Source organism: Plecotus auritus (assembly GCF_963455305.1).
Source record: "Plecotus auritus genome assembly, chromosome: 3".
Lineage (NCBI taxonomy): Eukaryota > Metazoa > Chordata > Mammalia > Chiroptera > Vespertilionidae > Plecotus > Plecotus auritus.
Window position 1 is genome coordinate 22,790,578 of NC_137772.1, and position 12,869 is coordinate 22,803,446.

The following is a 12,869-nucleotide window of genomic DNA, read 5'->3' on the forward strand; positions in this document are numbered from 1 at the left end:
GACTGCAGACTAGCTTAGTTCCACTGGTCTGCCTCACACTTGCTGGCCCCTCCTTGGACCCACCCCGTACATGTTTGCTGTCTCCTTTCTCCTCTAAGCCACTGCTAAAGGGACCCTGTCCCCACTGCCATACTCAGGGGCGGGGCATTTAGAACCACTTGGAACTCTGTCACTGGGATTGGCATGTTGAGGCCTCTTTAGCTTCTAGAATCCCAGCACTTAATTTGGTACTACATTTCTCGTACTTGATTTTACACCAAGGAAGGTTAAAAAAAAAAAAAAAAAAAAAAAAAAAGCACTACATCCAGGCACTATGGCAACTACTATATTGTATTGGAGCCTCATTGGTCGGTGATATTTTACACTCCTTCTTTCCAGCCTACTCAACTGTTGGGATTTAATTAGCAGTAATATATTATTGTCAGAGTAATTAAAACTGCTCCTTGATTAAAAACAGGATGGTTTAATTAACAAGGGAAGGTTTGGCTAGCCCTAACTTTCTATTTGAGAAATACAGCAGCCTCAGTGGATTTGCTCTGTCTCCCCATCAGGCTTGAAGGTCCGGGAGGTGTTCATCAACGTCACCAGGCAGCAGGTGGAGGACTTCCACGGGCCAGAAGACTATTGGTGCCAGTGTGTGGCCTGGAGCCACCTGGGGACCTCCAAGAGCAGGAAGGCCTCTGTGCGCATAGCTTGTGAGTACTGGGTGACTCCCTTGTCCTGGGGGAACACAGACAAGACTTAAAGGGTTGAAGAGGGGTTGGACATGCCAGGTGCTTCTGCAGAATATGCATTAACAGACAGTAGAACACTGTCAGAATTGTCTCTACCTCTACTAAATTACTCACCTAAAGTTGTCCCTTAAGTGTTTGATAATCTCCTCTAGAGTATAACCAGCAAATCATTTTGGCTAGGACGCTGCCTTGATTTTCAGAGTGCAGGTGTCTCAACAATGCCAGGAAAGAACAGGTCTCGGGAGAAAGAAACCCATGCAAATGGATTCTGGTGTTCACCATCAATGGTGAAGTTCAAGGGGCATTGATGGGAAGAGCTGAGCAATGACTGTTTACTGTACTTTCTAGCAAATCTGCAAAAATAAGACATTAAAGAGTAAAGGATTTTTATAGCCTGCTATTAAACCTCTTTCCCCTGAATCTTAAAACATGAAAATGGGTTTTAAAACTGCATTTCTTTGCCCCAAGTAGGGCTTAAAAAAATAAGACACTTGGAACAAAAAATAAATAAAATAAAAGAACGAAATTGCTTTTCAAGGGAGTCCAAGATTTCTTTATCATGTTTCAGCATCAGTGTTTTCTTTATCTCAAACCTATTGAGAAATACACAACTTCCTTTCTCCTCCTTTAGAGTCTTTATCTCACCCACCCCCATGTGTCCCCATAAAACCTCCTTTGTGTGCTCAGGAGTGTAAAAGCCCCTCAAGAGAGAAATTGAGAGTCAGAGAGCAGAGACGCTTCTTGTTGTTTTATTCAAATGCTGCCTTTTGAGGGTGTTGTGAAGAATATCGGACAGGGGGGATTTATTTGAGGACTCAAGGAATTCTTAATAGCAGTTGTCGATGGTTTAGGGATTAAGAATAGGAGTGAATTGCTATTTGCAGAGACATGTATGCTTCTTGGGAAATGAAATCTCCCTCTCACAACGTGCATTTCGTCTTCACTGTACTGACAATTTGGGGGTCCCTCTCCTGGGTGTCAACTGGGCCCCAGGAAGCCAAGGAGAAGAGGTCATTTTGTAAACTGCACTCTTGATGTAAGAGCCATAGGAAACATTTTTCCTATACTTATTTAGTTAATGTTAGTCAACAAATACTTTATGACTTTAAAGTCACAGGTCAGCTGAGAAAGGGACTATGTTTAATTTTATTCTCCCTTAATACATATAGCTCTGAATTCCCTGCATGGTCTCATCCAGGCTAGCCGGGGGATTTGACCCTCGTCAGGGGGAAGCAGATTACCCTCTGGACTCTGTCTGAAGATGGGAGAGGCGATAGGGGATTTCAACATAAGTTCCATCAAATTCCTTCTTCTCAGTGTCACTTTTCCCCCCTCTTTGTTTTCCTGTACTTCTCTGAGGCCCACGTAACACATTCGATGAATTACTAACAGTAGTATCTCCCTAATCTATCTACTTCGCCTCTCTCACTTCCATACTTGCTCACTTAATTCCTGATTGGCACACTTAATTCCTGATTGGCACATGCCTATTAGAAACCTCCAAGGTTTTCCCTGGCTGACAAAGCTTGGCAATGAGTGGCTCAGACCCACATTTACTAATTTCCCATAACCTTCAAGGGTGTGCACTTTGCTGTTCTGCGCACCCCCTCTCCTGGCTGGCATGTTCCTTTGCCCCATGCAGTTGCCAGTTTCACACATTATCCGAGTAGTGAAGAACCCAGACACTGGAGTCTTGTCATTTTCCAGTCCTAGTTCCACTACTTGAGTTTTGTGATGATGGATGATTTATTTATTTTTCTGTGTCTTAATGTCTTCAAAGGCAAAAGTGTGCCTATTCGAAGATTTATTGGAAGAGTTAGAAGTATTGATAACTGTGTTTAAAACTCTACCTGATGCAGAGTTAGCCTTTATCAATCACTAGCTATTATTTTGTGATGTAGTACAGCCTCCCTAGCACCAGCATCATTCACCAGTAGGTGCATAAAAACTTACTGAAACAAATAAAACAGAATTAAAATTTTAGTGCCTTAATCCATTTTTTCCTGCAGATTATGGCTATATGGATTCCAAAAACCCATTCTAGGCCAGTAGTAGCTATCTAGCTCTCCCAAGTATGATAGGATCAAAGAATGTTAGAAATGGAAAACGCTTTTTTCTCACCTCTGACTTTTTTAGTCACCTGATACCATTGGATTAATAATCTCATAAATCTCTTCAGGGATTTAACAAAACTCATTTTGTCATTCTTGTTTGTGATATGTTTATATGAACTTGGTAAAGATAGGAGTTTCAAGTTATAAAAGCAATATCAATAAGGCCTATATTATGTAATTAATATAATCGCTAATACTATTTACAACACATTTTTAATTTCTTCATATGTCACTAGTGGCAGATTCTTGAATTTATTTAAAATTATGCAAGTCAAGACTTGATTTGTCATTAAATATTGCATCTGACTCAGGGACCAGTGTACATTAAAATGCAAATTGGAATTTAACTATGTTTAATGACATCAGAAGTGGAGGGGGAAAAACTGCCTTTAGGACCTTGCTTGGAATTCTTTTGATTTGCTTGTAGGAGAAAACACACACACACACACACACACACACACACACACATTTTTTTTATAACTTTCATGTTTTATTGAAATAAAGAGATTTCTGGCTGTTATTTGCAAGCATTTCCCAGCAAACAACACATTGCACTGAGAAAAGTCTTTATTTCCAATAAATGAAAAACCAAATTGGATATAATTGTCACTATGTTCTTTTTAAGATTGTTTTTTAAAGTACTAAAGACATTTTAATGTGCTAAATAAGGATTTTGATAGATGAATGTAGCTTATGAATCTGATGACAATTTTCTTGAGAGGACTTTGCAAAATTCATGTCGTTTTTATATTCATTAAATTATTGTAGTTCAACAACAGAACTGCTATCGTTTCCAACATTTAACCAGTGATCCATTAAGAATTTAACAATTTTAAAACCACAGTGAGCACTACCTTCATGGCAGCTGGGACATTCAGCTGAGGGACGTGTTGACTGGAGTGTCTGGACATGAAATGGTTAACTAATCTCTGCAAAACACCAGGAAGCTCAGTGGCATGATATCCCTTTGAGATCTTTCTATTTTAAGGGGAAACAATATGAACACAATTATTTTATTTATTTATATAACTCATACTTTCATTGACAAGGACCAACCTGGCGAATTAGTGAGATAGGCAGATTTCTGGCTTCTACCGCAGATCGGTTGGGTCAGACTCTGGAGGCAGTTCCAGGAAAGTTGTGTTTGTATGAAGTTATCCACGTGATTCTATGATCAGGCTGCTTTGGATGCAGGAACAGTGTTTAAAAGTGTTTAACATGCATGCAGATAAACTGCAATCCTATTAAAATACAGATGACTCAATTAAAATGATGCAGGAAATCCAGTCCAAAGTCATAGATTCTTTTATTTCTGAGAGTTCTCAGATGATGCTGACCCTGCCAGTTGGTCTGTTGGCCATTCTTTAGAAAGCACTATTTGGAAAATGTTGATTTAACCCATTCATCCAACTCTATCACTTAATGGCTGAGAAAGTGATGTTCAGAGAGGTTAGGTGACTTGACCAAGGGCCACCAGCAGATGGAGGACAAGAAACCAGACCTTATATCCCTTTACCCCTCCCTGAGTGCTCTTGCTCTTGGGCCATGCTCATTTTTTTCTGTGCAATGGGAGTTTGAGAACCAAATACAATGAAAAGTTCATGGGCATTTGAGTATCTCCTTGAGGAAAGCAGCAATTGTTTTCCTGATCTGTTTCTGAATTAGTTGTATTCCTTCTCACAGTCAAGTTTTTGCATGTATAATTATATGTATGTATACGTATATATACTTTTATTATGTATTTATACTTATATATTTATGTATTTATACATTTATGTATTATATATTTATATATTATATGTAGTCATATATAGTCATATATATATTGTATTTTATCCTATGTAATAAAAGGCTAATATGCAAATTGACCAAGCTGCCCCCTGGTGGTCTGTGTGCTCCCACAGGGGGAACACTGCTCAGCTAGAAGCTGGGCTCATGGCTGGCAAGTGCACCGGTGGTGGTGGGAGCCTCTCCCGCCTCTGTGGCAGTGCACAGGCAGCGGGTCTAAGCCATCAGTTGGACATCCCCTGAGGTCTCCCGGATTGTGAGAGGGCACAGGCCAGGCTGAGGGACACCCCCCCCCCTTCCCCGAGTGCACGAATTTCGTGCACTGGGCCTCTGGGCCTCTAGTATACATATAAAATCACAACACATTGCTTGTTGCCTTAGTGGCTATAAAATAGTGTGTAGCCAATGTTCTTGTCATCTTAAACTTGTATGTCTCTTAATAATTTCACATGGTGTCAGAGATGTTGGCTGCCCATCCAACTGCCTGGGGCTAGAGAGAGCTGAGGCCCCATTTCAAAGGTGATTTTTCTAAAGGTAAAAATAAACAAAGCCAGCCCACATCTTACCCTACCAGGTTGGCAGTAGTCCATCCCTGGGGAGCAGCTCCCACAGGCCTTCTCCAGTTTGTCTGTTTCAATCCAGCTGGAGGGAGCTGGGCTGCTGTGGCATCTGTTACCGCTGCTGTTGGATGGCTGTCAAAACTGGGAATATTCAATTAGGCACCGTTCTTTCTTTTCATGGGCGAACATTTGGCTGCTTAGCCATTGCTTTTCTTTCCTGTTTTTCTCCCTCTTCTTCATCTGCTCACAGAATGTTTTGCCTATATCATTAACCCTTGGTCCATCAATCCCTTCTTGACACTGGGGCCTTTTTTTTCAATGTGGGAGTTGGGGTTTTGGGGAATGAAGGAAACATTTGCCTGTTACAGTCACATAGCTTATTGACTACTTAGAATCAAACACAGCAGGAAACCACTATTTTGTTTAAAAATATACATATATGATACATCTAGAATATAATTTAAATATGCTGTTTATTTGAAACACTCCTAAAATATCTAAGCAATTATGCCAAGAATAAAAGAAGAACTTAAAGGAGAATCTCATTTCAAAGCTGTCAAACTCCCTAGCTAATTTTATAGGCACATAGTAAAAATGGCATTTTCATTCGTGGATTTATTTTTTGGGGGGGTCTTCTCTTTTTGAAAACTATATAAGAAAGATATCCAATTAAATCTCAAATATGGATCTCTGCTTAATGACTTTGATATATAATTTCAGCTGCTAAAACTGTAAATGCTCCCCTCTAATTGCAAAATTAATTATAAAAATACATGAATATAGCCACATCTGTCTGGTATTCAGATTCAACCTTGACCTCCATTTCCAGCCTCATCTCCTATTACATTCATATAGGTGTGCTGAATGCCAGTTGAGTTAGCACAGCTCTGACTCTGGGACAGGTGACTCGCTTTCCCACTTCTTGACATGCTCATATTCCTTCTCCTCCCTGGAGCATAGGAATGTCTCACAACTAATTCCTACATCCAAGGCCCATCTTGTGGGCTGTCTCCTTTACTAAACCAAATTTAGCAAATCCCTTAAAGGAACTGATCTCAGCAGCCTGACATACCAGCTGAGCCACTGAAGAAGATAGCCTTCTAGCATCTCCAGCTTCAAATTTGATAAATTATCAATAACCACCTCAGAATTCTCATAGCATTTACTTAGTACTTCTCCCATGGTACTTACAATTTTCGCAGAATGAGAGTTATTTTGAAGTTATTTTTGGATTCTTTTTATTAGATTGTAGCCTGCTTTAAGATTCAACTGCATTACCCTTATTGTCTTGACCTCTGAGTCTAAGACAGAGCCTTATGTATAACCTCTGTATTATAAATGTTTGGTTTGAAAAGCAGCCCTGTCAATACCAGCTATGGTTCCATGAAAGGGTGTTTGTTAGCTATGTGTCATGATTGTGCCATGGGGCTGACATGGCATCTGACTTCTTAGCAAATCCCTAGCTCATAAGGACATTATGATAAGGATCATCTTATTCCTCCCTGGATTCTGCACTTCTCCTAATAATTTTCATTGGAATAAAGAAGAGGGAATTGGGAGCAGGTGAGTTATTACAACCATATAGATCTGTGATGTACAGCATACGGCTCTGAAACAGCTTGAGGTTGCCTGCTCTACATGTACTATCCCTTCCTGCTTTTCACAACATGGAATTCAGCCACATTATGGAAAATATGTTAAGACCAATTCTGAGCACTTGGTAGAAATTGCACAAAAGCTTGAAACTTCCGCCCTCCCCATAGAAGAATGCAGCCAAAGTCAAGAGAAAATATTATTCTATCCCACCCAAAGTCCATCCTCACTTTCAGGCAGAAATTGACCTGTATGAACATTACTGAAGCATGTGAGAGTCCAGGCCTGCTGATGAAGCTGTGCACTGTGTAAGAGCATGTAGCCAAGGAAGGGGATGCATGTGCACCCTAGAATGTGGTTGTAAGCATCGAAGGAGGAAGCTAGTTTTTCTTGGCACATAGGTGCTGTTTCCTAGGCACACCTTGTGCTCACAGGGATCCAGTTTACACAAAGGTGCCACATAGGCATGTGGTAGTAGACCTGGGTACATGATTTGTGTATGGAGTGCAAAATTAAAATGTGGGGCCTCTTGTTTAAAAATTATTAAGAGTTTCAAGCCATCAACATTAGAGCATTCAATCAAGATTGGGGCCTGTGCAACCACACTGGTCCATGGAACCGGCTGCAGGTGGCAGCCATGGTGATAGTTCAGTAAATTATTTCATTTGTATCATGAAAGATGAGGGACACATTCAAACTGACTCCACATACAATTGGAGACAGGATTATTCCATTTTGCTCCTAAGTCGGAGGTAGCATCCCCGGAGCTAAGTTTTAAGATGGCATATTGGGGTGTCAAACTGGCAACTAGAAATACCGAGTGATGGAACATTCTCTTGTGGCCACAGTCTCTTGGGAACTGTGGGCAAGATAGGGATGTATGTCTGGTTGTTGATATCTTAGAAGGAATTACCGCATTAGGTGAGTAGGCTAGGTATGGACTAATGTAGTTTTAAAAAATATTTTTATTTTGACATAATTTCAGACTTTCAGGAAAGTTATAATATAACACAACGAATTCCCTGAAACCCTTTACTGATATTCTTCAAATGTTAACATTTTACCACATTTGCTTAGTCATTCTCTCTCTTCCTCTGTTTATCTACAAATGTGTTTGAATATAGACAATTGTGGTCTATATTTTGACTTGTTAAAGATTAAGTTGCAGATATGATACTCTTTTTTCCTAAATACTTCATTGTGTATGTCTTTAAGAAAACAAAGATATTTTTACACAACTGTAGCATAACTATTAAGAAATTAACATTCATAGAATACTATTATGTAATCTAAAGACCTTATCCACATTTCACTGATTGTTCAGTAATGTCCTTTATAACATTAACAAAAATCCTAGAGCATGGCTTACATAGCTATAGCTTAACTATTAAGAAATTAACATTAATAGAATACTATTATGCAATCTAAAGACCTTATTCACATTTCATTGATTGTTCAGTAATGTCCTTTATAACAGTAAAAAAAATCCTAGAGCATGGCTTGCATCCAGTGGAGAGGTTTCTGTAGCCTCCTTTAATCCAAACAATCCCTGCCTTCCTTGGTCCTTCATTTCACTGAGTTTCTAAAGTGTAATTGTCAGTTATTTTTCATAATGTCCCTCAGTTTGTACATGTAAAAAGGGAATAGCAGCCACCTAGAAGGGTCTCCCGCTGACCAAATTGGGACAATTTGACCATCAAAATAAGTGATAGTGAGGTATTATAACTCATTAAATAAGAATCCATGAATCTGGGAGTGCCCTTACGAGCTGGTAGAGGGAATGCTGCCCAATTCATGAATTGCTTAATAAAGCTAGTCAGGGTTGGGAGGGAGGGATAAAGAATCTATGACTCTATACTCATATATTTTTTTAAATTAATGAATGGGTGAATATGTAAGTAATAAATGAGGGAAAGAGAGAGCTCTTGCTTACAGTAGAATAAATGAATAAATGTAGAAGGAATGAAGGAAAATGAAAATTATGATTTAGCCTCTATCATAATATAAATTGATTCAGACAAGCGTTATGGATGCTAAACCTAGTGGATGAAAGTTTCAGGAGTAACAGGATGTTTATATAATACACAATATACTTGTAAAGTACAAAGGGGGAATTAGTAATGTTGCAGTAGAAAATCCTGCCGTATACCACTTTAATCAAGTGATTGGAGTTGATATAATCAGCAATGGGCAAATCCACAGCATATGTCTCTTGATGTGGTGAACTGAGAAGTCTGTAGATATGCCTTCCAAACATGTCTACTATGTATTGAAACACAGGAAAACACTGAAATGACCTAAATTGAGAAGCATTTTACATAATAGGCCATTTTTAACTATACACATCTCTCAAAATGCTAGCCTCCTGTAGAACACTGCTGGGTATTCTGGGAAATAAAAAGCCACAAGATAGACATAGTACATTTTTTGAAGCATCAACTATCGTCCCCTTTAGGTCTGTAAAATATAAACAGTAGTGCAGAGTGGGGTGGGATGCAAACTTTTCTTGAATTGGGAAGATGCAGCTTGGAACTTCAAAACCATTTATTTTGTGCATGCCACATCTTTTTAGCCTCTACCTGTAAATGTCTTGAGGATGTGAATTTATTTCGCTCTGCCAATATGGGCACTTCAGTAGAAAGTGTGAGAAACACTGAACTATAAACAATGGTGATTCTATGAACAGAGTAGAATGATCTGTTTGGAATTGATATAAATTGTATTACCTTTGCTTACCATGTACACAATTGAGTACATCAACCTTAAAGATGAAAACTACTAGGTAGAATCACACCGCTTTATGATATATTCTTCTGTGGATGATGAAAAGAATTTCCCCAAATAATTTTCCTTCATGTTATTTATTGCCAACCATTATTTTACCAAGAAGAATTTGCAGAAATATGGCCACAACCTTTTACGGAACTACAACTAAATTCAGCCTGCCATTCTTGTGGTAAAATAAACTTTAAACTTCCTGGAAAATGGCCACTTCTATAAAAAAAAAAATCTCAGTGAAAGTTTATCATGGAAGAAGGTGTAGATTTTACTTTGATTCAACTCTCATTTTCTCCACTAAAGAAACATTCTCACAGATAATGCAAGCAGATGTTAAGCCAGAAAAACAAAAACAAAACTTATCTTTGTTAAACTTTGAAGACTTCTTGAGCCTGGTAATATTATTTCTAAATCAGTTTAATATCTCACCACCAGAGTAAGTAAAGTCAAGAGTGTGCATTCTAGAGATTTGTTAAGTGGTGCAGGAGTGCTTAGAGGTGGGAGTGTCAGCCATCCGTGAATAATTACCTGCCATGTTCTGGGTAGCACAACAATAAAATCCTATCCCTCCCATTGAAGAGTTTATAGCCTAGTGAAGGCATATACTTATGAACAAGTCTTTTCCATTGAGCATGGTTAATGGAAAGCACAGTGTGTTTTAGGAACCCATAAAAGGACAGTTTACTCATCCTTGAGATCTGAGATGCACTTTCTGAGCTAATTCCTAAGGAAGAAGGGGGGCTACCCGTTTAAAGAATATGTACAGGTTAAGGAGAGAGCTTGAGTAAAAGCACAGAAAGATGGAACAGTATGGGAACTACATGGGTCTATGTGGGAAAACAAGGAGATGGGGCTACCAGGGCAAGTAGATGGGTTGGATTATGGAGGGTGTTTGCATTCTCTAAAAGTTTATGTAGTCTGGGGCCACTGAAGTGTCATAAGTAGAGCAGTGATGGCAGTGATGTGACCATGTTTTCAAAGCCGCCTCCCACTCTTCCATTTACCATAGCCAGAGAAGAATAAGACTCAAGGCAAAGAAGCTTTGTGCCCATCTATGAGGCCACTGATGGGACTTGAACTTTTGCAGGGACAGTTGTAAGTTGAAGAGGAGGTGGCAAATTTGAGGTTCCGGGAGGGTAAAATTATCAAGTGTCTGTGCCTGCTTGGCTGTTGGGCTGAGGGAAGGGAAGGTGGGCATTTAGAAATTCCTCCAGGTTTGGGGTTTTCTGTTTTTTGGCTTAACTGACTGAATTGATAATGATTCATTAATGACATTACAAACAGAGTAGTCAAAACTAGGTGGAAGAACAAGATACCGAGTTCAGTTTTTGATCATGGTATGTGTGAACTACCCATGGAAGACTATTCAGTGAACTGTTTCATCATGCTGTCGCATTTTTGAGCCTGAAGCCCAGGCATTAACATCAAACTCAGAACCGAGAGTCATTGCCAAGTAGGTAGTCATTAGGACAGTAGATCTTCATCAAGAAGGTCGGAGATGTAGGGTTTTATCAGAATTGCTTAAGGTGTTTTCTCATACTATACATTCTCCCAAACTGCTGGTGAGGAGAGAAGGAGCAGCAGGCCCATTAAATTCTATGAATGGTTAAGGGGGTGGGGAGGGGCAAAAAGAGAGGAAGCCATGACGAAGACTAAGGGGTAAAGTTGAAGGGGTGCTGAGAGATCCGAGGGGGACCAAAGGTTTTCATAAAGAAATAAATGGTCAGTAGTGTCACTGTCACAAGATTAAGGTAAGAAGTGAGAAGGATCAATGATATTTGGAAACATGAAGGCTTCCATGGACCTGGGCAAAGCAGCCTAGTGAGATTATAGAGGATCTATAGGGATCACCGGGAAATGAGAAAGCAGAGATGGTATGCACAGCCATTTCCAAAAATTTGACTGAGGAGAGAAAAGCTTGAATGGTAGCTGGAGTTAGCTATTTGAGGAAGAGGTGATTTAATACAAGCATGAAGATTAGATGGGCTCATAGGAGCAGTAGAAAGAGTGCAGAAGTAAATGTCAGAATGTTATCCGACAATCAAATTCCTCTCTTGTTCATGGGAGTGAGGTTAAGGTTCTTTGTACCACTGAAATAAGAATTTTCAGAAGTCCCCATGGGAGAATAAAACGTGGGAAAAGACTTTATTTGCATGAAGTTACATTCCTTGGGTTGCAAAGTCCCCTACTTCTTAAGCCAATCCTGGAAAAAGGTATAACTGGAGTCTCAGGAGAGCCAAAAGCAAGGCCAGTGTCCAGAACTTCCGTTCCATGTTGCCACTGGGTATAGTTCAGCATCCAAGTTAATTAAAGCCCATTAGTCCATTGTGGGAGTCCCATGTGGCCGTGAGCCACGTGGATGCAGGGGAGTGCACCCCCCTGCAACAGGAATCACAGTAACGCAGCACACCAGTGAGTAAAAACCAAGAGAGTGCATTACTTTGTTTAGAAGTTTAAATATTCAGGTTATCGCACTTGTAGTGGTCACCCTATTCTGGCCACTGACTTGCTTCCATGTGTGATTGATGGGAAAGCTCCTTCTCACGTCACTCAGACCTTACTGGGCATATGTCTAAATTGCCTTTGTCCAGTCCCTTCCCCCATCGATTAGCAGGCAACAGACTTGGAGAATATTAAATGCATCTTTTTGGCAAAGCTGTATAAATGGCACACCTATATCATTTAGCCTTCCCTCTCCTCCTTTCCTGTTAAATAATAACCAGGTTACTCAATGGCATCAAGAAGAGCTGGATTTGAGTTCTTGGTTCAAGTAACTAGCTTTGCACTCTATTATAGACTAAAACCTGCTGCATGTGAAAATCATGTGTGGAGCTCTTAATCCTATATAATAAAAGGGCAAATTGACCCTAAGGGCAGAACGACTGGGAATGACCAGTCGCTATGATGCACACTGACCACCAGGGGGCAGATGCTCAGTGCAAGAGCTGCCCCTTGGTGGTCAGTCTGCTTCCACAGGGGGAGCACCGCTCAGCCAGAAGCCAGCTCATGGCTGGCCAGCGCAGTGGCAGTGGTAGGAGCCTCTCCCCACCTCCATGGCAGTGCTAAGGATGTCCAACTGACAGCTTAGGCCCACTCCTCCAAGAGCTCCCGGACTACAAGAGGGCGCAGGCCAGGCTGAGGGATCCATCCAGTGCACGAATTTTCATGCACTGGCCTCTAGTATTTAATAAAAGCTGTCCATCTTTATGACCTTAGGAACACAATTGCTGGGAGTGGGTCGTGGGAATGTTTTGTAACTTTGCTGTCTTCTGTATTCCTCCTTTCTAATGACCAAAATTTAG

The 12,869-nt window shown here is 40.2% G+C and overlaps 1 protein-coding gene across 9 annotated transcripts in view; it reads left to right on the top strand.

The window, feature by feature from the left end:
- The window catches only part of UNC5D (unc-5 netrin receptor D), a 629,157-nt gene that overhangs the window by 307,879 nt on the left and 308,409 nt on the right, over positions 1-12,869 (top strand). For all 9 annotated transcript variants that reach the window (XM_080659992.1, XM_080659990.1, XM_080659987.1 and 6 more), the window contains exon 3: positions 552-695. In XM_080659992.1, the coding sequence (XP_080516118.1) occupies positions 552-695 (144 nt within the window). The remainder of the gene's footprint in view (positions 1-551; positions 696-12,869) is intronic.